Here is a 27,204-nt window from a genome sequence, read left to right as displayed (position 1 = left end):
CACATGTTTCAAACATTGAAGTCTCTCATCATGATGATGTTTTGAAGTTATTACTTTAGAAAGTTCTCACTAGTCTGAAATCTCGGCAAATGAGAGGTTACAAGAGAAGAGTCCATTATGACGTAATAATGGTCTTCACTCCTCTATCCATCTGTTATCATGCCCCGCTTTGTTTATACAACAAGTTCCTTGGAGCCCCTTGAAAACGTAATGGATTGATGACACACGGTGACAAAAGTACACAGTAGAGTGGGTGTGGTTATGGTAAACAAGATTTATTCTCTCTCTGTTTTCAGTGGGCGGGGCTTAAGGACATTTTCTAATGTAAATATTTCAATGAAAAGAGAGTTAAACAGACACAAACTGAAGAGTACAATATAAAACATGGCAATCTGCACAGAGAAGTTGTTGTTTTTGAAAGGCTTCTTGTTATTGAGAGTAGGGTTAAAATTTGCTAAGACAAGTGTGTTTTCCTAGCATTTAGCTTCCCAAAAAAGCTCTCTTTATTCTCTGAGAGCAATGATTTTGTCTTACTATATCTAGTTTGCCATGATTTAATTTTCTTCTCACTATAATCAGTCAGCCTAATTCATCGTTGTCGAAACTACATTAGTCACTAACAACAGAATAGTTCATTTTTGAAATTGTTAATTTATTGAGGTTTAATTTCTGAGTTATTTTATCAGGAAGTGAGACTTATTTTTTCTAGCCACTTCAGTTAGCATCACAGCAGTTTCAGACCCAAATATTTATGTTATCAATAGTGTTTAGTGGGTCTACTTCCACCCAAAGTCCCCAGAAAACCTCAAAATGCCTTTTGTGGCATTTCTCTCTGTATAAATAGTTACCCAGAACTTTTTTAATAGTCTTTCATTTTATCTTCTCTCTATTGATTTCTGTCTCATGAGTCATTAACTTCCCTACAAACATATTTAAACTGTGCCCGCAAATATTCAATTCAGAAAAACTGATTAAAATGCTGAATATTTTTAACATCTTGTAGAAATATTTTATGAAAACCCTGTTGAGGAAAATGACTGACATGTTCCACTTCAGAGAAAAGTGGAGTCACTTTTTAAGTGACTTTCACAGATTACCTCATCCATAAATAAATAGTGTTGTAAGTAATGAGAATATTTATTTTTAAAGCATCCGGAGGATTTGGGATTCATCCAGAGCTCCAGCAGTCACCAGGGATCATCGAGTCCCAGACAGCAGTCAAACTAATGGAGGATCCCGCTAAAACTACCAGCCAGAAGTCAGCAGTAAACTATTTTTTGTAGCTTTCGGCTCCGTCTTGCCCTGGTGAGCCAAAGTGGCCAGAGTACAGGCCCATCGAAGCTTTTATGTTTTCGAGTAAAATATTTAAGGAGCAGCGGTCAGTTTGGATGGCAGAATAGTACATGTAGATCAGCGAAGTGCAGAGCAGGGTGGTACAGAAGTCAAATGATTGTGTTTACCATGGGAACCTTCCATTGTAGAATATATGAGAAATGTTTAAGGAAGTTATATTTACAATCATAGGCCTGCAGAAAAGGTATATTTGAGGTTTTCTAATAAAACAATGTGCGTGTAAATGCAGAATTAAGATTTAGATTTAAAAACCTACATATTCCCAAGCAGTTATCTGACATACAGCTAAAGTATAAGCTTTATATTTTATTTTTAACCTTCATCTAAGACTTGTCTCACACAAATGTGTGTAGATTTATTAGCAACACCGGCAATGTTTCCCCTTCAAGTTTTCTGAAAACATTATGCAAATACAAGATTACATTTTCTCTCAGCCGGATTAGTCAGGAAAAAAAATATGACATTTAAACACCACAAATGAAAGCTCCATCCGTTGTTTCTTATTGCATCCTGATGTTAAAGACCAGAGAGTGTTGTAGACGGGACAAAACAAATACACAGCTCAGTAATGTTCCAATAAATGTGTTCTCTTAGAATGCTAACGCTCCGAATGAAAAAGAGCAGATGATTACATTTTTGGAGATTTCCATATGACCATCTGGATCCAAGAAACATTTGAAGATTCATTGCTCTTTGCCTAGCATGCTCTTTGGAATGGAAAGCTTCCAAAACACTACTGCCACCTACTGTCCCAATGAGCTCATTGCAATCAACAACATATGAGATGATAAGAAAGGTGTCAATCTGTATAGATAAAAACTGAAGACTGCATACTGCAGAGGTGTTAAACTGGTCCGGAAAAGGGCCAAGAGGATGCAGGTTATTGTTCCAGTCAATCACACATGAGTTAACGAATCAGGTGTCGGCTTAAACAAGCAACACCTGACTGACAATTAATTCATTACTGTCTTCAGTCGCCTGATTGGTTCAACCATATGTGCTTGACTGGTTGGATCCAAAACCTGCACCGTCTCGGCCGTTTTCTGGACCAGTTTGACACCTGTGGATATAGTATGGATGTGGCATATGTAACTCATCTGTGAATGAACCATAGTTTTGAAGCTAATCTGAAGTTTTGACCATCTTGGTAAAAGTCTTTTGGTTAATGGAAACTACAGTCAAGAGGCATATTTCTGGTTGACTAAAATGTGAGTGGCTGATGAAACTGCGGCCATTTAGTTAAAACTACAATGGTAAATAAAAAATCAGTCAAGTCAACCCTTAATATGCAAGTCACGTGTCACATTAATCAGAATATATTAATCATATATATAACCTAACATGTACCTAACAGAAAATGTTAGGTAAAAAATCACCACTGTTCACCAAGGTGTGTGACGTAGAAACATAGAAAGTAGTTTTTTAACCAAACTATCCAAATTATTTAAATACCGTAAAAGTCTGTTTTTGTGCCTCTGTTACATGATCTTTCCAGCCTCAAGTGGACACTTGATGAACTGCGGCTTATGCACTTCCACATTGGCTTCACTTTTTCTAATTGGATGTTGTCACTTGAGATGAAAGAAATGTAGTAGGTTAGTGGACTTTTTCTATTGGCGTAAGACATAATGAAATTATGTCATTGAAAGTGTGGTTCAGAAGTGGTCTGCAGTTGTGCATACATGTCTTAATATAGATGACAGGTTGTGAACGTTACTCCTAGCTATTCTCACTCTGAGGTCCATTAAGGTCTATCCACTTTCCATAAAGTGTGTTTGGTCCGTTGACGCTGTGTTACAACCTCTTCCTGAATGACTTGTCCTTCCGACAAGAAAAGCTGAATGGAAATTTACCCAGATTTAAATGACTCCTCTTTGATGAAAACGATAATGACTCCCTCCACCTCCCCTCTCATCAAGAAACACTAATTGAAAATGAGTCTTTAATAATTTCGATGAACACTGTGGGGACGTGCTCAACGGCCCTCCTCTATTAAATAGGTCAAGAAGTCAGCTGTAATTCAAATTGTTGATGCTGAACATTTCGTAGCTTTGCAGGAGAAGACCAGCTGCCCACAGTCAAGCTGTAAACTTCACTTTAATGACTCCTAAGGCAATGAAGATAATCTTCCGCTATTAGCGGTGCAGAGATAAATAGATTTCCTCTACAACAGTAAACATATCCGCCCCTGCTAGAGCAGCATGGCAGCACTGACAAATTAGCATACAATTTCCTGAGATCAGAGGAACGGCGACATCCAAAAATAGACAGGAAACTAACACTCCATGAATAAAAACAACATGATAACAAAGCACCTCAGGTTTCAATTAATGAATGAGTTTGTTGTTTGGATGACAACTAAATGTTCATGTTTGGTTATCAATTGCAGTTAAGTGATAAAATAATGACTGGTTATCCATCAATGGATTTTACTTCTAAAAAGAGACACTCCAGACACTTTGAACTATATTTGGAGGATTGCTTTCTTTAATCATAGGTCTATGAAGCTAATGTTTAAGCTCAGTATGTGAAGTTTTTAAATGATGTTTAGATTCAATAGAATAATTGTTCAAAGCAACGGTAGCCACAATGCCAAGCAAATTGTGCTCCTTGCTTGCGAAAATGCAATCCTTATACATGGGTCTAATACTGTACTGATGTATTTATACTGATTATTGATAGATTTAGGCAATAAAACAAAAACAATATGCATTGTAAAAAAATTTATTTTTTTCGGCAGTAGAAATATGAGACATAGTCGATTTACTTTTCAACTGAACTGGAAACAGATCTGAAAGATTTTGGGGGGCTTTTTCTATTAAAATCAAAATTGCAATTTAACAGGATGACATTTTCATGCTCATAATAATAATTGGCTGTTTTCTCCCAAAAAACTATTATTTTTTCTTATCATTGTGATATTGTGATGTCCACTTTAATGAAGGAATATAAGTTTGAAATATAATTGCATTACCTTTAACCTTACTATAGGTACTGTGTTCTGTCTATATGGTTAAGTTGGTGTAATTGAAAGAGGAAAACTGATGGGATAGAAAGCATTTACTATGATGTTCAATGAACAGTGAGATAAGATGCTCTTTTATCTTTCTCTCTTCAATTGTAAATCTGACTCAGTGAAGTCCCCAGCCATGAACCTCACCACATGCTTTGTACCGTAAAAAGAACAGCACTTTGTTCTTGATTTTTCGCACTTATTTTCTGTGTGTATGTAAAAAATGTAATTCTGAATCACACTATTTGTAAAATATACAAAAAAAAATGGATTCCAAACTTGTTTAGCCAGGCTGTAAAAATAACCACTTGGTACAGATATTCATAGACACCACATTGTAAGAGAACTGAGTTGATTGTGTCGATGAAGCTTCATGAAGCAGTATGCTTTTTTTCAAAGTCCACTAGATGGCACTCTCTGCTCTATAATATGTTGTGTTGAACAGCTATTCAATTGTAACTTCACCAACTGGGCTCTAAATAAAATTAATGAATTAAAGATGGTTTTAAAAATACATTCATACTAAAGAGTCTAGTGGGCTCTGAAAAAAATGTATCTGGCTTCATTAAGCCACAGTTTTATAGACATATAGTTTAAACGACAACTAATGTGTTGAGTTGAGTGTCTCTTAAATAGATCTTGGACCTCTATTGGACTCAGTATGTGTCTGTTTGTACAGAACTCTTTTCTAGTTTAAATATTTATTTATATTACATATTTTTATTAGACGGTGGCTGGTGAGGGAAGATATTATTGGATATTTATATTACAATTAGGTTCATTCATTAGGTTACTATAACAACACCCACTCTGCTGCAATTGGTCAAACAGCGAAATATCAATCCTGTAAGTCTCCATCTCCAATGGACTCATTGTATAAACAAAGCAGGGCGTGATTACAGCTGGCTGGAGGAATAAAGACTAATAATTAAAACGTCTCAATGGGCTTCACTCTCGTAACCTCTCGTTTGCTGAGAATTCAGACGGGGTAGCTTTATAAAGTAATAACCTTAAAGCATCGTCATGATACGGGACTTACTGCATTGGCTGGGAAGACGATAAAAAATTAATTTCTCCATAAAGGTTAATGTAGTATATGTGGCATCTTTAAATGATAGATGTTTTTGAACCCACTTTCTTTAGATTTTTAAATATGTTGCAAAATTTTCCAAGAAAATGCATATACATAAGCAGCTGTAAACAGTGGTCTGGTAAGTATACAGTATATTTCATACTGACTGATGAGGCAGTATAATGGCTATGTAATATATGATCCTACTTCATCATAATAAACCGTAACCATCAATATTACTATTCAATTCCCAACTCACTATTAATGTTTCTGGCATTTGTAGCTGGGTGTTAAAAAGAGAAGAAAAGAGCATTTTATAAGATTTATGATGCTGTTCTTATGTGGATTATTTACCTCCTACTTTCCGAAGGACTAGTATTAACATTTCTTCATAAAGCATATATCTAACCAGCTCAATGGGGAAACCAAATTCTCACATTGTGACTGAAATCTTAATGCAATTTATGTTTAACAAACCGAAAACATCATTGTGTACGGAACAATTAACACACTTGAATATGTCACCATCGAGGACCAAATTAGCAACAGTGTCAATGTCAAGTGCCCAGCTGCAGATGGACGAGGTCTGCTCTGAGCTACATGTAACAATGAAATCCTCCATGGAGGGATGATGTTGTGTTACCTGTCTGTCACTTCATTGAGTTGTTGAGTGGACCTGCAACTATTAACTCAGTGTAAGCTGCTCACAAGACAAAAGCTCTAAGAAAAGACACAAATTAAATCACCCCAGGGTTTGAAATGTTTAAACTGCTGCTGCTGCTATTCTCTGTCACTGCTGACTGTTCTATCTTGTTACCACAGCTGCAGAGCTGCTACACAAGCTAAAACGTGGCTCTCAGTCCTGTGGCGAATATTTGACTCTAAAAACATAATAAAACAACGGAACAATCCTTGTAGTGAAATGAAAATATCTTACAAAAATTAAAAATAAGTTAACATAAATCTGACTTGATTCACAAAATATATTCCTGCTCATTCAAAATAGTTTTTGACTTTCCAGATGATGTAGCTACAGTGTCAAGGAAAACTGGAGCGTTACCATCATCTGTTGCTTAGTGGTCAGGAAACCCAGGGGAATCTGGTTAAAGGCTCTATAAAAAAAACAACCTTCTTTTGCCAGTTTTGTTGATTTGATAAGATGCTGTTTTCACAAAATGAAATCAGCTCTTTGGCGATGCTATGAATTGTCAAACACTTTTTATAGTGTGATTAGTATTGAATTGTAACTGAATTGTATGTGAGTCACAATCACACAACTTTCTACTTGTGTTATTCTGTGTGTAAAATAATCCCAACCCTTAGTCGACATTAGGGTGAGTAGAAAATGAGTGGAGTTTGAATTTTGGGTGAACTATCATAAAATTTTAGTGTAGCGACTGCAGCTCAATGGTCTTAGACTAGTTTCCTTCCTACTGTTGACGCATTAATACAAGATGGACATTACAGACGAGCACCATGGAGGTATATGGAGGTATATAATTAAGTGTGTCATGTTTTGTTGACTTTTATATTCTGGCTATTACAAAAAAACTTGTGGCATCATCTCCAGCAGAGAAGGGGATGGGGGGGTCCTTCTTTAGAAGTCAATGAGGGTGTGTGCTCCAGACTTGATGTGGCACGTCTTAGGTTTCGCCCGCCACAAAAAAATGACTCATCACCATCTTTGGTAAGTCCAAACAAGTGTGCATCCACTAAAAAGACTTGACCAGAGGTGCAGTTCTTGGACAGTGAGTGAAGTCGGTGTATATAAGAGCTGAGATTCGTAGGAATGTTTCCCCAGCTTGTCGTGCTGCTTCCTGCCTCACAGGAAGTCTATAATCTATCTGAAGAAGTCTGGCTCGACAAACAGCAACAGATTGTCCTGGACAAGTGCTGGGATGATGGCGGTGACTGCTGATATAAAATCTCTTACAGGATCCTGGCAAAGGGGGGACATGGTGTGGTGGAGGCCCAACTGTGTAAAACCGTCTAGCTCTGCAGGCAAATTGCAAAAGTACGATCTCAAGGTACAATTTATTTATATAATAAGTTGGCCAAAGATATGTGTCGGCCTAAAAACACTCTAAATGGCTGTGTTTCCCAGATTTGAGAAGAATTAAAAAGCGATTACTACGATCTTCTTTGGAGCACTCTTTAGAACACTGTTAAAGAAGGATGTTTTTCCAGAGTCGCTCTCAGCTTAAGAAGATCTTTCAAGGAAATGTAAGATGGAGCTGACCCACTCTTTACAGCCTTCTTAGCCACGCTTATTGATCAAGCTGCTTTATGGAAATGTATATTCTCTAAAAAAATGTAAATGATAAATATATGATTATATAGTACTATATAATACTTGTGTGTATTCTGTATGTCTGTATTAAGACAGAAAGACAGTTGTAGTTTGTCACAGATTTACCTGTAGAAGCAAATTATACAATGCAACAGTTCACTTGAGAGACAACATACAAAGGTCCCGCCACCGCCATCCAGGGCTCTGATTGGCCGACACACTTAAAAGATACACGATGGCTGGTGAGGAAAACAATTCAATAATTAGACTAAATGATCTAGACTATAATAAAAAAAAAAACACCAGCAAAAACGTAATTGAAATCAGGGCGCGTTCACCTGCTGCTCTATATAAAGACGTCGCAAAAGTCTGCATGCGCCGTGTGTGACTTATGTGCTCATGAAGAGGTGAGTAATCGTTTTTCCTGACATCGATTGATATGGTTTTCAGCACCACAGCAGTGGACAGCTCTTGCTAAGGGCTTCATCATAGTGTATTGGCTTGACCATAGGCAAGGAACGCACCTGGGAAACACCTGTATCTTAGCACCCCTTCTTAGCCGACACCTTCTTAAGAACCTTCGTTCTTCCTTAAGAACGATCTAATCTGGGAGATGTAATTTCTGTCCTTAAACGCGACCTGTGCGTATTTTGTGTCTGGTCCGTATCGCAACCTTATTTAATGTCATCTTTGAAAATGTATTCGATTGAAACCACACATCACATTCATTTATTTGGTCTTTTGAATCTAATCCTTCAAATCAATGGTATACTTTCTTACTTAGATAGTTGATAAAAGTGCTATATCAACCTTGGCTTAAATATACCACCCAATTACACTTTGTTTCAGAGGAATATAGTCCTAATTCTCAGATATGAATTTTAGGTCATTAGTATTGCAGAATACTTGTTTCAGTGTCCGTTTCAGGTTTTTGTCTCAAATGGTGAGCCTCTTGTCCATTCGATGTGTTGGTTAAGATACATTTGTCTGCTCTAGGGATTTATGCCAAGGTGGGAAAATATTTTTAAGCCACGTGTGTTAAAGAATATATTGTCTTAAATGCCACTTTGTGTTGTCCTGTACCTGGGGAGTTGACATTTTGGCAGAAAGTTACACTGTCCATCTGTTGGGATGGTTTAAAAACTGATTAACCAATGTGCCAAGGGAAACTGTTATGTCACTGCCAAACTGAAAAATGCCAAAAACAAATGATAGAGAACTAACTTTTTATTCGGTCAGAAACATGCTTGAAGCAGAGGAAAGTGTCCTATAGTTTGTATGAAGCATTCAATTAGGAAGTTGAGTAGCAGTTCCCCTATTAAATAGTGGTCTCTTTAAATTAAATCAAGATGATCTGTGGGACACATGCCTCTCCATTACCCCTGACAGTCTGTTTGTGGCAATTCTCAAAGCAAAAGTGTGTCCAGTTTGGGTTAGGGGAAAAAAGAAGTGTTGGTGAATCCCATCTCAGTCATTATTAAACACAGTTCGCTTCTCCTTTCAGCTGACTCCTCAGACTCTCTGTCCCTGTAGACCGCCCAACACATCATCTGCTTTCATCTCACTGTACTGGATCCACTTCTTCATACCAATAATAGACCCCACAGACTCCGTTTCTCCAAAGCTTTTTAAAGGTACTCTTTCTCAGCCTCTTCCAGGGCTGATTGTTTATCATACATAGACAGTGTTGTATTGCCACAGTATGAGGAGGGTAGAAGCAAAAAGCAGAATCCAAAATACTTTAAACGGATAGTTGATCATCCTGGGTATTATTGATGTGAGCGCATCCACCCACAAACTCTCTCTAAAGGTGTATTGTGACCTGTAATTTAAGTGTTATTTCAATCTCATAATGTAAGTAACTTTCTGCTCGAATACAATTTCATTTCATCATAAATTGCACGTGGTAAGTAGGTGTGAAAATGTGAGAAGAGAAGACCTTGACTTGACTTGGCTTTAATGTTAAAAGCCTGAGTTACTCATCTGATTCTCCTGCTGCTCTTCATCATTTACTGATAAGAAAATGTTTCTGTCAAAAGGACTGTTTCGTCGCTCGAAGCACTTTATTTTCACTTGTAACATGTTTTCCCTTAAGATGCTTTTGATCATGCAGCTGATAACTGTCTGGTGTTCACAGCAGCTTGTGGAGTCTCTAGCTGTCAAAGGAGACATTAAGAGACGAGGTATTCAATCATCTTTACGATCTTAACGTGTTTCCACTTTCTACCGTCTTTCGCATCCTGTCGCATCGTCTTTGATTCTTAGGCTTGTCATAGTGATGAGATAAATGAAGAAAGGCTTGATCTTTCTTTTAAATGAACATTCCCAAGTTCTTGCACAACTCACATGCGTTACTATTTGATGCTGGTGGTGTCTGTTCTGTACCAGGTTCTCACAATGGCTCAGGATCAAGTCGGTTGAACAAGTTAGTTCACGCAGCAACCTGCTGTGCCACTGCTATAGTGTGATGTACAGAAATACTCTGATGTCCTCAGCAGAAGAATCCTCAAACACGTTTCTCCCCCTGATGTTTGAATAGTGTAACTGCAATGTTGTAAATTTTCGTTTCATTTTTGTTTCGCCATTGCCATTTTACTGTATGTAAAAGCCTTTCAAAATGAAAATGTGACATAATTTAACATATTATTGCAGAAAAAAAGCATAGTGTAAATTAAATTAGTGTTTAAATCATTATTATTTTTCTTATACCAGGTCATTTTAACTAAAACTGTGATTCATGCCGCATTTTACTTCTTATTGCCCTATTTCTTCGCTTAAATCTAATTTTAAAAATACCGAAGGTCCTTGTTCTACTTGTGGATTCTGTTCCTACAAGTCAGATCTACCACCTATCTTTGCAAATACAATAACGTGGATACACACGTGGATCAAACACATGTACGGTGGCCATGAAGTGCAACACACAAGAATATTTAACTACAAAAACAGCTTCATGAAAGAGAATCTTTTTATAGGCCACTAGATGTTCGTCTAGCTTCTCTATTGAAACTTAACATTACATTTCATTACATTTCTTAAACTTAGAGCACCATATAATGAGTTAATGGGAAAAAATAGGACATTGTTTCCCATTCTTTAGATACATATTTTTGGTGTTTGTTAGTTGTCCCGAGTCGGATTTTCTTCATCAAAATAGTTTAGTTTAAGCTATGTCACGTGGGAAAAATATCATTAAAGTGTTCAGTTTTCTGGTTCCTAGCACAGTGAGTTCCTAATAATTGCAGTGCCAACATGAGTCACAATCGATTCATTAATTCAATCCTCATTGGAAACTATTCATGAGCTCTTGAGATATCTTGACCTACTTATTACATTACATCGGTTAAAAAATGAATACAAAAAATGGCTTAAATGAGCATTTCTGTCATTTTAAATTGTTTTGTTTTTCAGTATTTATCCAACTTCTCTTAGAATTATTAGACTCCTCTTCTTTTTTAAATGTGTAGCAACATTTCAAGGTAACTGAAACATACACAACAAGCTATTATTTCTTTTATCTGCTCCTGATGCGGAATCAAACCCATTTGGTAATTTTACAAAAAGCTTAAAGGTCCGATTCAGGTCTTTCTGTATTTCATGACTCATGGACGGTGTTGAAAAGATGACGTGTACAGGGTAGAGAGAAAACAGGTGCAGTTTTGTAATTCTGTGACAAAAGCAACCACTTTTTTTGGCTTAATATGTCATGAAGAAGCGGATATCCTTGTATTGTTCCGTCCTCAACAGTGTTATTTTTGTTCTCGTTACGTCTGACAGAAGTTTACATCAAAATGAACTGATCGTCCTCAGTTGAAACTGGAAAACAAAACAAAAAATGTTTTGATAGAAAAGTGATAGTGAGTCCATTCTAAATATGGATGACTTTGGTTCAAGCGTAAGTTTTAATGTGAGTCATCAAAAAGCCTGCAGAAAATCCAATGCTACTCTTTTTGTTTTTTTAATGAACCTCTTGAGACTCGAGCTTTCGTCTGGTGGAGTTTTAGGTAAAAAATGTACCTTGTGTGTTTTCCTTATGCCTGTGTTAATAACCACCGGCACTCCAGTTTCCTCTCAAAGTCTAAACACATTGAGTACCACAACCCCACCTCTTGCCCTAAGCAGCTAGGATAACCCCCTGTAACCGTGATGAAAATGAATGAAACTAGAGACTTCATCTGCTTTCAAACTGCTTCCTTATGAAAATTCAAGCATGCTTTAAATTTACATTTTGTAGCTGCTGCAGAAATCTTTTGCTGACATTCCTGACTTTTGGGCTGTAATAGGTTGTCAGTAGGTCGTTATACATCAATATGTTCAAGCATAATGATCCAGAAAAAGAAAAAAAATCCTGATAGGAGGAGGCAGGAACAAGGGAGGTTAGTATTCTAGTTTTAAAGTGACAAAAACATCCGAACAGTAGGTAATTGTTAGTGAATTGTTGAGATGTCTCCCCAGGCCTGATGGTGTGAGTCTGCAAAATTGCCCCTTCATGCTCATCACCTACCTCTAAGTCATGTCACACTCTTTCTCAAAGGACACCTTGAAAACTAAACAGGGTTCCAGCCTTGAAGAATCATATCCTCCAGTTCTGACCATTTTGCTTCTGACCTTTGAAACAAAAAAAGGGAAAAGGTGTTGCCACGGATACTGCAGGATGCTCACTTCCTTCTATTTCACATTCCAGCCCAAGCAGAGTAAATACAGCTGCGCTCTCTAATAAAAAGTAGCAATTTGGTGGCTTCACAAACAGTAAATGACAGAAAAAAGGAACATCAGAAGTGAATTTAGGAAGCTATTTTCCTCCTGTCCCTACACTTTCACTGACCTTTTACTTTCAAAGAATTGAAATATCACAGACTTCCTGTCCAGGACTGTTTCTTGCCCAAGTAATTATGTATGCCCAAAAGAGGTAGAAGAGCAAATCAAATTAAAATTTGATATAGTTTAGAGAAAAAAGAGCGAAATGTTCACCTCAAAGTGGAATGAGTCATTCCCTTTGTACTGCAGTGACGGTATCTTGTGGAGAGCTGCATAACACGGAATGAAGTAAGTTCATATTTGCTCGTGTGAAGAAATAAGCAAGTCAACTTTTCATTTTCTTTTTCATTTTTGTTTTCATTTCATGTTTTTGTTATTAGGAAGACAATGTGGTAAATATAAAGACTAAATTAAGTTTTATGGTAGCTTAAAGAAATAATGAATGGGTTTAGTAAGTTTAGCAGGTTTCCATGACATCCATGCCTCTCAGAGTCCGAAAAAAATCACACTTAAAACAACAACCAGCAGCATCGATAAGCATGAACAGGATGGCTCGTGAAATTAAGACGGAATGTAATTCGATTTAGCAACAGACGATGTACGTGGCAGCATCAGATATGGAGGTGGAATCCATGTTCCTATCAGAGGACAGCTCACTCTAACACAAACAACTATGACTGATGAGAGGAATTTGAATCATGGGAACATATTTAACGTCATTTGTCTTTATTAGAAGGATCATTTAGGTGATTCAGACTGTCTAATGGCAAAGCACATCACATCATAGTGAAAACAGAATTTGCTGGCAGCTGATGAACCCTTTGTTGCGACTAGATAGAACAATTTGAATGAAATAGCAAAGGTTTTAGAATAAAAAAATAGTGAGGTATTAGACATTTTCTTGTTTTTATGCTAAATAATATTATCACAGCGGAAACTTTTTTTATTTCACAAAATATTCCAAATAAACCTAAATAATGTATCAGCTACAAACAAATGAATGTATGTGTCCTTTAAAATCACCCGAATAACTGTCCTGTCGTAAAAACATGCAGGTGCAGGTGAGAGTGAGTTTGACTGCCTGCAGTCCAATGACCCGTTTAATAGTCTGTTAGCATTGTTTGTCCAGCTCAAGGGCGATTTGGTAAATTGACCAAGTCTTTTTGTTATTTCACAGCTTGAATAACCGCTTGGGTGGTTAATCCCAGAGGTCAGTCAGCTTTTAAGTTTTTAGTGGCTACTAAAACAAAAGCGTGTAAAACTTCCCCTCTTGGTGTCCCGAGGTTTTCGGAGTCTGTTGCCATCAGACAAACACATTTATGCGTTATATCAATCATTATGAACGATATGCATAGAACTTTTTTGGCTTGAACAGCGCTCAACCACTTTGCCCCTACCCTCCAGACCACGTATACATTTGAGTCCAAAATGAGAGAAAGGCTCTTGTCCGATCGATCTTCCTACAAGCTCCACACATTCTCTCGGTACTTTGGCTATTATGGAAATTTTAAAATGTTATTATGAATGGAACCACCGTCTTTTTGAGTTGGGTGGACACGTGGACACTCCCAAAGTGAATGAGGTAACACCACTGCACTAGGCAAACTTGTTGAAAATAAAACCAATTAGTATACAAACGTGGAGTGAAATGTTGGTATCTTTAAACCACTAATACTTTAAAGGATTCGAACATGTCAAAGTTAATGGTATCTGTCGAAAATATACATCTGGAGGTCACAAAGCTTTTATGGAGAAGTTTGGAGACAGAATCACACGGGAAAAGAGCCAGATGGTTTCAATATTTCGAGAGGAGAGACAGTGGACATGATAAGAATGTTGAATATGGATATATAAGATAAAAGGACAGCAAGTGAGGTCTAAGGATATGACAGGTTAAGGTAGAAGTAGCGAACTGTCTTTTGGAATATCTAATGCGATATATCAAAAGAACATTTTTTACTAGCTTATAGGGCAAATAATGTGAAAGCCCATTGAGGTGGAGACTTCCAGGATTGATGACGATGCTGTGAACAAACTTGATGTTCGGCCAATCACAGCAGAGTGGGTGTGGTTATGGTAAACAAGAATTTATCTCCAGGAAAACAGTGTTTTCAGTGGGCGGGGCTTAAGCACATTTTCTAATGTAATTATTTCAGGGGTCTCCAAACCGGTCCTCAAAGGGCCGGGGTGGTGCAGGTTTTTGTTCCAACCGATCAAGCATGTACAGTTTAACCAATGAGGTTTCAGCTTAAACAAGCAACACCAGACTGTCAATCAACTGATTACACTCTGAAGACTCCTGATTGGGTTAAGGGGGGGGCTCTTTATTGGTTGGAACAAAAACCTGCACCACCCCGGCCCTTTGAGGACCGGTTTGGAGACCCCTGATTTAAATGAAAGGAGAGATTTGTACAAACAGACAAATAGTGATGAGTACACTAGAGGTACAACATCTATTTAAGATACACTTCAATTAACACGTTAGTTGCCCTTTATAGTAGGCTTACTTTACATTTGAGTGCTCATTTTTAAAAATGATGTGAAGTTTCAATAGCTTATAGGGCAGAGAGTACCTTCTAATGGAAAAAATGACATCAACCCAGTAGAAGATTTTTAAGGAAAACAAAATGGTAAGTTATAAGTCAATTTTGACACTATGAATATACATAATCTAAACTATTCTGAAGTTTACACCTTGAAGCAACTAAATCTGATAAAACAATGTTATGTTTGGTCCCCAAAATATTGCTGTCACCTTCAGGTACGTTGTTGTTTATCTTTTCTGTAGTGCATAAATAACGTTTGAAAATCACCTCAATCCATCATCCCTTTTTTACAAATTCACCAAAACCCAAGGGTTGCAAACCAAAGACATTTATTCACTGGACTTGACTTTTGGTTTTGAGGAGGAAACATAGCAGAGCAGGATCAAAAGGAAAAAGTATCTTTTTGCTTGGACACAGAGCGCAACACCCATTCACCATTTCCTTTGACGAGTTCATCACTCTGCGTGCAAGGCCAAGTCAAACATTGACCTCTGCATCATGCCTAGTGGAGCAATGAATTACGAAGCAAGGTCAATGAAGGAAATTCTTTTTTCCAGAATCTCTCCCCACACAGCAACAGACTCAGTGGCATCACTCAGGAGAGCAATGAAGGCTTTGACCTTCACCGCAGACTGAAGGTCAGAGAGATTGAACCACTTATATTAGAAAATCCAGGGTTTCCTGGTCACTAAATCTGTGATCCAGCACCTGATGAGTTCACATAATAAAGCTTACAACAATTCACTCCTGGACATCATCTATATTTGTTTTGCTGTGAGTCAATATAATCAATGTGTTATCAACTTGTATTCTCAACCTCATACTATGCTATACATTGAATTCTATTCTATAAATTCTAACTCACTCTTTGGAGGCGGTATGCATGATCTAAAGTCTTTTTTTATAGCCTTTCAAAAAGTAGTAATTTTCCTAAGAAGTAGATAAGTTGATCTTTTATAACTAGGTTTCTATGCCAGAGTGTGGCCGCGTTACCTGTTAAAATCTGGCCCATTTCCAGTGGGAGTTGTTCTCCTCTTGCAAGACTTCCCAGAGTTTCATTTTGCAGTTGAGTGCAAAGCAGCGAGACCGAGAATCAACTTCTCTAGGAGAATGGTTCTGCTTGAGAGGAGGCCCTTGTGCTCAGGCAAGGCAGGATGGTGAAATGACATCCTGTATTTGTCCCCCCTCAAAGCCTTCGGTAAAAAACTGTGTACTTGCTTACAATGCTGCCACCACAACTGGACCTTGCATGAGCGGAAGATGATTTATGGATAACAACGTGTCAGACATTATCATAGTTGATGAGCACCTTTGTTACTAATGGAGAACAATGGTGTTTGTTTATTTGGAAGGATATTTGATGGGTATTTACTTTCTTAGTTAGCCACTGCAACATTAGGGATTAAGCGGAAGATGGATTGATGGACGGCTATATAACCAGTGATAAACTACTTATTTATATGTGTATTTATATGTGTATCAGCTGAATATTACCAGTAATGAATTATTGTTCAGCATGACTATATTCTACTTGTGAATAGTAGCCAAGATGTTACTGTAAACAACACTGACATTACTGATTATTAATGGTTAATACATTTGTCATTTGTTTATTAATGGTTCAATCGTGTTCCCTGTTCTTAAGTGTTACCATCTGTATGTCAACAAAGAAACTGGTGTTTACAGTAGATGCAGAAGCCATGAATGTGAGACAAGCAACAGTTCAAATTCAAGAGACTGCATGGATAAGACCAACAAAGCTCTTCCATAGCTTTAAAATGTACTATATTATTATTCCATTATCAAATTATATTATTATATCTTTAAGTGCACAAAAAATACCAGTGCAAATTTAAGTGTTGGTGTTAACCAGAAATTTGTGTCAAATTGCAGAAAATGAAAGACTCAAATTGTGATACCCTGTGCACCAAAAATGCATTACATGCATTTCTCACAAGGAAATACTTCATTTAGGAAGTGCTATTTTTCCAAGTCACAAAAATAACACTTCAGTCTCCGCTGCTAGCTTTTTAATTGCATCAAACTTCCTAAATGCTTACTGAAACAATAAAAGTTCACAGTAACTCATACTGAGAGCTATAGAAACTTAAGGAAGGTGTCACATGGTTCTAAATGTGCATTCCCAGTATGTTTTGTGTGTTTACGTGTTCGGTCTCACATCCCCACCGAGTGAAGCCCATTGTGTGACTAAAATGTGTAAAATGTTGGCCAGCCCTTTGTTCAACCTTGATGAATAATCGACTTTTGTAATTCCAAACACAGAGCATGATTTATGCCACACTAAAGTCACTCACAACTTCGCCCTTTTCGTCTGCCTGTCCCCAGAGATTACCGAGTGTGGAGGACAACAAACAAGAATCTTTATCTGCCGTCTGGTTAATCATCCGTCACAGTCCTGTCACGGTGTACTGGAATGACGAACAAACTTTCATGATCAATTACCGTATGATGGACCTGCTTCACCACTGTTTCACCCCTTAGTTTTAATAGTTGAGTTTGAAAGGTTGTTATTCACTTTTGAATGAAGAATGAACCGCAACATAATATACTGCAAGAGCTGATGAAGTCATTGATATTTCTCAATAGAAATGCATAAAGGCTCATTATAAAGTGTATCACAACTTAAGTGCCATGCTTTTTCATCTTTTAAATTATATAACTAGAGGTTCTTACTTAAATTTGTTTGATAAAATGATGGTAATCATAGTCAATAAATTCACTTTTCTTTAAGTACTCTGAAGATGCAGAGACACCTCATACCCCTAACAAGGACGCATGATGAGTCATTGTGGTGACTCATAATGAAAAATAAAACAAAACGGTAGCCTGACATGTAATTGTGTGCTGTGTATTAAAATCCCTTATTTTATGTTGTTGTTGTTTTTATTTAATTGCAAAAAAGTGTGTGCAGCAGAAACTGTACAAATAGTGTTGCTTTTGTGAACAAAAATTATGAATTATGGTCAATGAACTTATGACATGAATAAAGATCTTACGCATTTTAACTTAAAATTAAAATAGTTTTTAAGTTTTAATGTTTGAATCTATAAGGTAACAATAATATAATATTTTCCAATATTAGTGTAAAAAGGATGAAAGGTTTCAATAGAATATCTTTTCAGAACATTAAATATATTGGTAAAATATTGTCTCTATGTTTTTGGACTGTGGGAGGAAACCGGAGTACAAACTCCACACAAGTCTAGAGTTGGCTCCCGGACCTGAAAACAAACCTGCAAAATTATTATTGTAACCATTGTTCCACAGTGCGCTTAGTCCGATAACTCTTAATGAAATAAAGATTAATACTGAAATGAGTAGGGTTGGATGGACGTGACTAAATGGGACACAAAATTAAATGGCAGCTTGAAACAAAGGCTTAAACTAAAGTTGAAACAAAAGCAACAGCCCATACTAGTGAATGATGATTCCTTCAAAATGTTCCAAAATCCAGATTGAAAATGGTATCTTTTGTCCCTCTTTTATTATAAAAAAAACAACTTATGATGATCACTTAAAGGGATAGTTAACCCAAAATTCAAACTCAACTTACGATACCACATAACTTAAGAGCGTGTCTATTCGAGCTTAATGGAAGACCTAAAACCTTTACCCTGAGCGATCAGATAATAATAGACACACATTTTCATGTAATTTCCAGACACTTTAAAGTGATAGTTACATTTTCTACTCACCCTCATGTCAACTATTGGTTGAGATTATTTTTACAGTACTATGACCTTTTTAGAGTTTTAGACAAAATGTATGTTCCTTTGAATGTAGAACTGGAGCTCAGGAGCTCCAAAAAATCAAAATGCCTCCGTACTGCTCGTCTGTAATGTCCATCTTGTATTGAAGCCTCAACGAGAAGAATTGTTCCAGAAAAACGTAAATAAGAATATATTTTAAGCTTGTTTGTGGCAGACATTTAAAGAGTAAGAAGCCACCTAAACTGGAGGTACTATGGGTTATATCGTGAGAGCAGTATGGAGGTATTTGGATGTTTTTAAGTGTCTTTTTGGAGGAAGATAAATCTGAGCTCCAGTCCTAGATTTAAAAAAAGAACTAACATTTTTTACAATAACTCTAAAAAGGAACAGATATAAAACAATACCAACCCTTAATCAACATGAGGGTGAGTAGAAACAGGTAAAGTTGGAATTTTTAACTATCACTTTAACCTTCTTGGCAGAAGGGAATATGTCAATAATCTGCTAAACATTAGTAACACAGATTATTTAAGATTTTATTTTTAAAATGAATGGAGCGGGAAGTTTGTCAATATCCGTTGTTTAAACAGAACAACTAGAGCGATCAGGAGATGGACAGAGTATGACTCACTAAGGTGGGAGGTAAATATTTAGTGAAGAGTCAAATAACTTTATCTGAGGAAAGCATTTGGTCAAGCCGTCTAAGTCCACAGCAAATCTCCTTCCCTCGACTGCAAAGAGCAGCATGGATCCGCCACACTAACCACACAGAATGTTATCATTTGTGGACGGTTAAAGTGTGAACCGTGACTCATCAGTAGGCCGGGGAAAATGTGAAGGCCCATTTTTTTTATTAATCCGTCTGCTGTCTGAAAGTTCCCACTGTCTCTGCTCCCACCCTCAAATCCCCTGTAGAAGCTTATGAGTGTGATCACACCTACACTTAAGCGTCTTCAGTCTGCTTCACGCTGACATTCCTCCACAGCCTTGACCGCCATATCTGCCTCTGAGTTGACTTTAGATAATCAACACAAACTTTGTTTCTTTTAATGTAAACGGAAGCTGGTCTGACGCTACAAACGTCTCCGTTTCATTCGAACATCTTTTCTTAGATATCAGAGAAGGTAGAGAAAAGGACCCTCTCCTCCCACAGCATGAATGAATCATTCATATTTGACTTCTGAATTATGGAATAAGTAACATGTTACTTTTCAAAGGAGTAATAAAAACTGACTCTAGCCAACGGAGATAACTTTTTAATGCACTAGACACAATAGTGTAAAAGTGCATTCTGGGAAGTTTCATCAAAACAAAGTTTCTTTACATAAACCTGTGGTCATGTGGGATTCAATTTTCAGGTTTGATTCTCCACTTAAGGAGGCCAGTGGAGATGTATGGCTACTCACCCATGAGCAGGACTTTCACAGCCATGAATCTACATTAGCACATACACCGAAAAATCAATGAAGTGTATTCTGCAGCTATTATTGAATGATGCCCAGGCGTGAGGTCATGTATGTTATCACCAGACGTCACTAAGAGTGATGCAAGTTCCTCTTTGAAAGTAAATAAAATCATCAAAATACATGTAATAAAGCTGTTACGTAAAGTCTTAAAGCTTCCCAGCAGTTAATTTACTATTTTTTTATTGTATTAATCGCTATCAATATTATTTATACATTGATGTTTATGTTTGTGTCAAAGCGACTAAAAGATTCTTATACAGTTATATATTGAATATCATTTATGTTCATTTCCATTTCATTTATTTATGCAAATGTTTTAAACAAAACTACCTGCTCAAAGTATCCTGTACTTGACTGTTGAGACTTAATAAAGCTTATGGCCACAGATAAGAGGTAAGTATCTTCTGCAAGAAACTATATTTAACAAAATTCCAAAGATCTCAGAGAAGATGGAAACAGAAGATTTGCTGCTATTTAAGCATTCAGACTGATGTGCCCCATTCATCTTCCATAAAATTTGGTTTGTATACCCGTGTGTCTTGAACTTGAAATGTCTCCCAAACCCAAGATGACAACAGCTTTTAAGCTAAACATGTTACATCAGGGACATGCACTCTTTCATCTAATAGAAAATGTGCATGTGCTGCTCGCAAAAACAAACCGGGTGTGTTTACTTGAAGGTGAAGGGAAGGTCCATAAAAAGTCCTGGAGCTCATTTTCCCAGGCGCTTAGGTGGGTTTATCCCAGATTAGAGAGATGTAGAATGTCAGACAAGCTGGATTCCACAAGATTGAAGATTCTGCAGGCGTTTGAGATGAAAAAAAAGAAGTAAATTAAGTCCAAAAATAAATATAATCCATGTGCCGGGAGACCACCAATCCATCTTGGCTAAATCTTTGCAGAAGAAAATCTTGACTTTATTCGCCATGTTACTTTAAAATAAAACTCACATAAAATATAGAAAACAGTTTGTTTATATTTTACAAATATTTGTATTATTTTTATAGATATATATTGTTTTGCAAACAATCGTCCCATCTACTACTATTTGTCCAAGACAACTGCATTAAAAATTGTTTTTGTTGGTTTTTCTCCCCTTTAATAATCTAACGTTTGAAACACCAATAAAGACATATTTGTGATTATGTTGTCAATAAAATGAATGTATTTTACTGATTATATTGTCATTCAGTTATTTCAATAGGGATGGGCTGATGAATCTTCATGAAGTGGTGCTCAATGTTTTGTAGCTCAGTAGTGAGCAAAATCATTTAAAAAGGATATTTCATTACATTATCTGTTTAACAGCTTTAATTTTAGGGCAACAGCCAAATCAAACAATGCCAAATACCATTTTATGAAGGATTTCACATTCAAGCTACTTGTTGTATTTGACAAAGACATGTCTCTAGTACAACACTGCAGAAAACTGACCAGAAACTGTTTCCTTCGACTGAGAAAAATCTCTAAACTTAGGAAAATGATGTCACAACACGATCTGGAGCTTATAATCCATGTGTTTGTTTCTTCTCGTTTAGACTATTGTAACAGTTTATTTTTGTGTCTAAATAATAAGGATCTGTCTCGCCTGCAGTTCATTCAAAACTCTTCAGCAAGAATTCTGAACCGCTCTAGCAGAAGAACTCACATTTCTCTGATCCTTAACTCTCTTCACCGGCTGCAAGTTTCTTTCAGGATCAATTTAAAAATTCTGGTTCTTACTTTCAGATCTATTCATGGTCAGGCTCCTCTTTACATCAGTGATCTGATCCAGCCTTACACCCCAGCTCGGGCTCTTAGGTCTGTGGATCAGAATCAACTGATGGTTTCTGAACACGGTTCAGGACCAGAGAAGAGAAATCATTTCAGGCTGTTGCTCCTAACCTTTGGAACGATCTTCCTCTCCCTCTGTGTTTGATGGATCTACTGACTCCTTCAAGAAACATCTTAAGACATTCTTATTTGTGCAGGCTTTTCCTTGATTTTCTGGGACTCCTGTGTTCGTCTTATGTCTTGGCCTTTTAAAGTATATATTTTAACTGTGTATTGTTTTTAATTGTTAAAGCGCGTTGTTACCCTGGTCTAGAAAGGCGCTTTACAAATAACCTTCACTTACTTACTTACTTACTTATTACTTTATCAGTCCATACAAAATGCCTTTTAAAGGTTAGTATTGAACCTCAAAATAGAAGGTATTTGTGTAAAATATACGTTTCTATTCTTTATTGTGATTTTTTTTTTGTTGTCTTATTTGATTTTGTATGTTTTATAGAGCAATTTTAACTATATTTACAGTGACATTCCATAAGTCCTTCAACAGATTTATGGACTTCTGATTAAAATCTCAAAGGGAAATTACATTTCTTACTTGGCCATTATGTATCAATAAATCACACCGAGACCTTTTGTTTCATTGTTCTGGTCCCAGCCCTTTACTGCCTCCACATTGGTTCTCACAATTTACAGTTGCTTGTGCAATATTAAATAATTGATAGAAGATAGAGGATCATTGGTTTGTTGTTACAGCCCACACACTGTCTTCATGAACAATTATACCTAATTAGGAAATGGAAAGACATAATCAGATCATCAATACAGTAGTGAGTCTTCATTAGAAACAGCAGGTGGTTTGTACTTCATTATGTATACAAGGAAAATAAATAAACATTTGTCACAATCTACTCAACTTGTTCCAATCAAACAGAAAAACTAAGTTTGAAACTAATTCGGCATAAGCCCTTGTTGTTTCACCACCACCTCATATGATGTTTGTATCCATTTCAATTTCATAGAGGTCACAAGTAGCACTAAAGACTTCAGCAGAAGGTACACAGCATTTATCTCATTATCTGCCGTATCTGCTTCAAAAACCTTTTTTAAATTAACAAGCTTCTGCTTTCTTTTGAGTGTAAATCGTTATCCTATATATGAATAGTGTTGAAAGCTTATTTAGAAAACATTACAAATGTGTTGTGAATAATTATATTTTACTCATACATCAAGGAGGAACCTTTTCATTTTCAGAAACTGAAACTTACACCTCTTACATATTATTTATCATGACTGAGATGAGTGACAACTACAGCCATTTGGTTAATTAATCAACTTGGTAAGATGATAACTTAATACTTTCTAAGTTATAGAGATGGCAGGGATTCATCAGGAAACTCTATACTATATATTCATCATCAATTGGCAGAAGTTCATCTATTAACTTTGTGCCAAAAGGTCTAATAGCCTTAATGCAATCCTAAATGTGTAGTTGATGGATGCACCAGCAGATGACACATTTCAGCCTATTATCCTCATGAATGGTCTAAATATAGTTTACCAAACCAGAGGAGGCACAAGCAGAGACAATGGTTGGTGTGGCCAGTGTTGTATACATATTGAATCACATGAGAGCGCTTTTCATTTTCTTTCTCAATGTTGTGTGTGTATGGATCCTGATACAAAAATTGAAAGCTTCTAAGTGATCACATGATGGAGAAACTTGACAATACCAGCTTTAAAAAAAGTAAATAATAAAAATATAGAGTGATGCTTTTAAATACTATGTCTTCCATAATGTGCTTTATTGCATAATACAAACCAACTGTTTGCCAAGATGTACTGTGTAACCTTTACAACATTTGAATCACACTTCTTTTTCTTACAATATGGTCCTTAAAGATTTGCTTGGTCCCATTGGTTAAAGTGCTATTTTTATCAAACACAGCCAAGAAACCCACACAAATATCAAAAATAAGGTCTGACAGACAGACCTTGCTCTGAGGTAGATAGGCAGGGAACAAGTTTGATTCTAATGAGAAATGCATTATCAAAAAAAGTGTTCTGTTTATAGGTTTACAAAGTGTAAGTTTTGTAAATATAAAATGTATAAATAAAAACAGAAAATATACATTTTTTTTAAGATTATGCAACTAATGGGTTCTACCTCAGAGTCTTATGAGCAGCTTCCAGTCTACTGTATCGATCGTATTACTCCCCCTAAGAGATTACATTTATCTGTTTTGTTAGCAATATTTCTTAGGGACAGATTTTAATCATTTTATTTAAATACGTTTTTAGGCAGTGTTGATAATGTGAGATATTGGCAGACGTACCAGATTAGCATCTCAATTCAAGAATCTTTTGAAGGAGGGTTAGCTTACCCCAAATCACCTTCATGTCTATTAAGGGTTGTGATTATTTTCAGAGTAATCCAATGCTATTTGAGTTATAGTCAAAATGTATGTCCATTTTATTGAAACAACTGGAGCTTATTGGTCTTAGTATTCATCTTCATCTAAAAAAAACACACTTAAAAACATACAAATACCTCCATGGTACTCATCCATAACTTTCATCTTTTTTTAAGGCTTTGACATGAAGAATAGTTTAAAAAATAATAATAAATAAGTCTGTATATTTTAAGCTTGTTTGAAGCTCAAGTTCCCAGTCTCTAAGCTACCTGATGTCTTTCCTCATTGAAACACATTACAAGTGTCAGTGCGCCTGTGCACAACCTAGCAGTTTCCACTAAAAACAAGCTTAATATATAGACTTGTTGAATTATATTCTGAACAATTTCCCAAGTCAAGGCTTCAATACAAGATGTGAGTTACAGACGAGCACTGTAGAGGTATTTGGATGTTTTTAAGTTTGTCATTTTTGGCGAATATGAAGAGAACACAGTTAAGCACTAGTCACTACCTTAAAATGGACTTGTATATTCCTGAAAACCAAAAAAAAAAACGGATTACTCTTACTTAATTATCTTAGATGGAGTCGACTGACTATTTTAAGAAACATCTTAAGACGTTTCTATATGTTCAGGCTTTTCCTTGATTTTCTGGAACTCCTGTGTTATCAGTTTTATCTTGATCTTTAAAATATATACTTTATTGAATATTGTTTTGATTGTTTAAGCGCTTTGTGCCCCTGGTCTGGAAAAGCGCTATACAAATAAAAATTACTTACTTACTTACTTACTTACTTAGTTATTAGTCAAATGAGGGTAGAGTGAGAGTAGAAAATTAATACAATTTAAATTTGGGGTGAACCTACCCTGTGTGTGTGTGTGTGTGTGTGTGTGTGTGTGTGTGTGTGTGTGTGTGTGTGTGTGTGTGTGTGTGTGTGTGTGTGTGTGTGTGTGTGTGTGTGTGTGTGTGTGTGTATGTATGCATGTGTTAGTGTGTTTTAGTTGTTTTTTAACAAGATAGTTATTTTTCCTGTCCCACAGACATCTACCTTAACCTTGCTCCAGAGGCTTTTATTTGTCCTGCAACTATTTAAAATCTTGGACTCCACTCTCGCCTCTTGGTTCCTCGTGAGCGTTTGCGTAACCGTCGCTCCAGCTGACACCTTGGTGAACTCACCTGTCCACGCTGATCACGCACAGCGTCATGATGGAGGCAGTGCAACACATAACATCCATGGCGATGAAAATGTTGCAGAAGACTTCTCCAAAGAGCCACTCTCCCCCCGTGAGGTCCGTCACGATGACGAACGGCATCACCACGATGGCCACCGACAGATCCGCCACGGCGAGCGACACCAGCAGGTAGTTGGAAGGTTGCCTCAGCTTCTTCACCACGCACACGGCGATCACCACCAGCGTGTTGCCCATCACGGTGACCGCCGTGATGATGGCCAGCATCACCCCGATCACGATCTTCACCGGGCGCCCGAAGTCCTGCAGTTGATCCGCGCACGACTCGTTCCACGTGGCCGTGGGACTGACGGTGACCAGCAGCTGGAGGGTCCCGTTGATCACCTCGGAAGGATCCTCTCTCTTGTTCAAAGTGCTTTCAAAACCCGAAGTGTTGAACATCACGACGAAGTTCGCGCGCCAGGATCGCCGGGGACGCCTCGCAAGTCTCCTCCAATTACGCGCATATTTGGAGCCCTGGACCCGCCTGTCAAGTCCAGTCCTCTCGGGGTTCAGATCCAGACCTGTGCGGGCTCACTCCTACATTGTCAAATAAGTTCCGTCAGACGGTGCGCGTCCATGGAACGGTGAGCTCAGCCGCTCGGGTGCTGCTTTGGGAGCGCGCGTCATGTGGACATCAGTGGTGAGCAAACCGCACCTCTTCATGTGACGCATCTGTGTGGATGCTGTCGGATTGTTGAACACACCAGGGACATCGAGTGTGTAGAGGGGGCGAATCCAAAAATAGTCACGCCGGACGCATATTCATTTTCAGACTTTTTTTTTGACAGTCAGTATGTACGTTGACTTTAGGAACAATGCACTTTTAAAGATGTTGGTTAAATTTAAAGAAGACATTTTTTTTTCCATGGTTGGTTTACTTTTACTGTCACACAGATAGTCTTTTTTTAAGACACATCCAATAGCTGTGGCTTTCATATCTCACCTGTGCTTGATATAAATGTCCTAAAATTGATGAAACCAAGACCCAGCCTTACACCCCAGCTCGGGCTCTGAGGTCTGTGGATCAGAATCTACTTATGGTTCCTCGCACACGGTTCAGGACCAGAGGAGAGAAATCCTTCCAGGCTGTTGCTCCTAAGCTTTGGAACGATCTTCCTCTCTCTTTGCGCTTGATGGAGTCTACTGACTCCTTTAAGAAACATCTTAAGACGTTTCTATTTGTTCAGGCTTTTCCTTGATTTTCTGGAACTCCTGTTGTGTTATCAGTTTTATCTTGATCTTTAAAATATATACTTCATTGAATATTGTTTTGATTGTTTAAGCGCTTTGTGACCCTGGTCTGGAAAAGCGCTATACAAATAAAAATTACTGACTTACTTACTTACTTACTACTATATTAACGTCTTTGTATTTTTTATATATATATTTTTTTCTTTTTTCCTTTTTATACATATGTTTCAGTTTATATTTAGACTGTACATAGACTTGCATGCCTCTTATGTTTCTATCTTTTAACATATTCTGGAGCTGCTGAACTGAACTGTGAATTTCTCTGTGAGATGAATAAGGTATCTATCTATCTATCTAACATAATTGCA

The 27,204-nt window shown here is 37.1% G+C and overlaps 1 protein-coding gene across 1 annotated transcript in view; it reads right to left on the bottom strand.

Annotated features, from left to right (window-relative positions):
- The window catches only part of htr7c (5-hydroxytryptamine (serotonin) receptor 7c), a 33,521-nt gene extending 6,912 nt beyond the window's left edge, over positions 1 to 26,609 (bottom strand). The window contains exon 1 of the mRNA XM_087796538.1: positions 25,590 to 26,609. Coding sequence (XP_087652664.1) covers positions 25,590 to 26,044 — 455 coding nt within the window. The 5' untranslated portion in view covers positions 26,045 to 26,609. The remainder of the gene's footprint in view (positions 1 to 25,589) is intronic.
- Between the last annotated feature and the right edge of the window lie 595 nt (positions 26,610 to 27,204).

This window comes from Callionymus lyra, chromosome 1 (genome assembly GCF_982586985.1).
Source record: "Callionymus lyra chromosome 1, fCalLyr1.hap1.1, whole genome shotgun sequence".
NCBI lineage: Eukaryota > Metazoa > Chordata > Actinopteri > Syngnathiformes > Callionymidae > Callionymus > Callionymus lyra.
The sequence above is the reverse complement of the archived record's forward strand: the minus strand, read 5'-3'. Positions and strand labels throughout refer to the sequence as shown.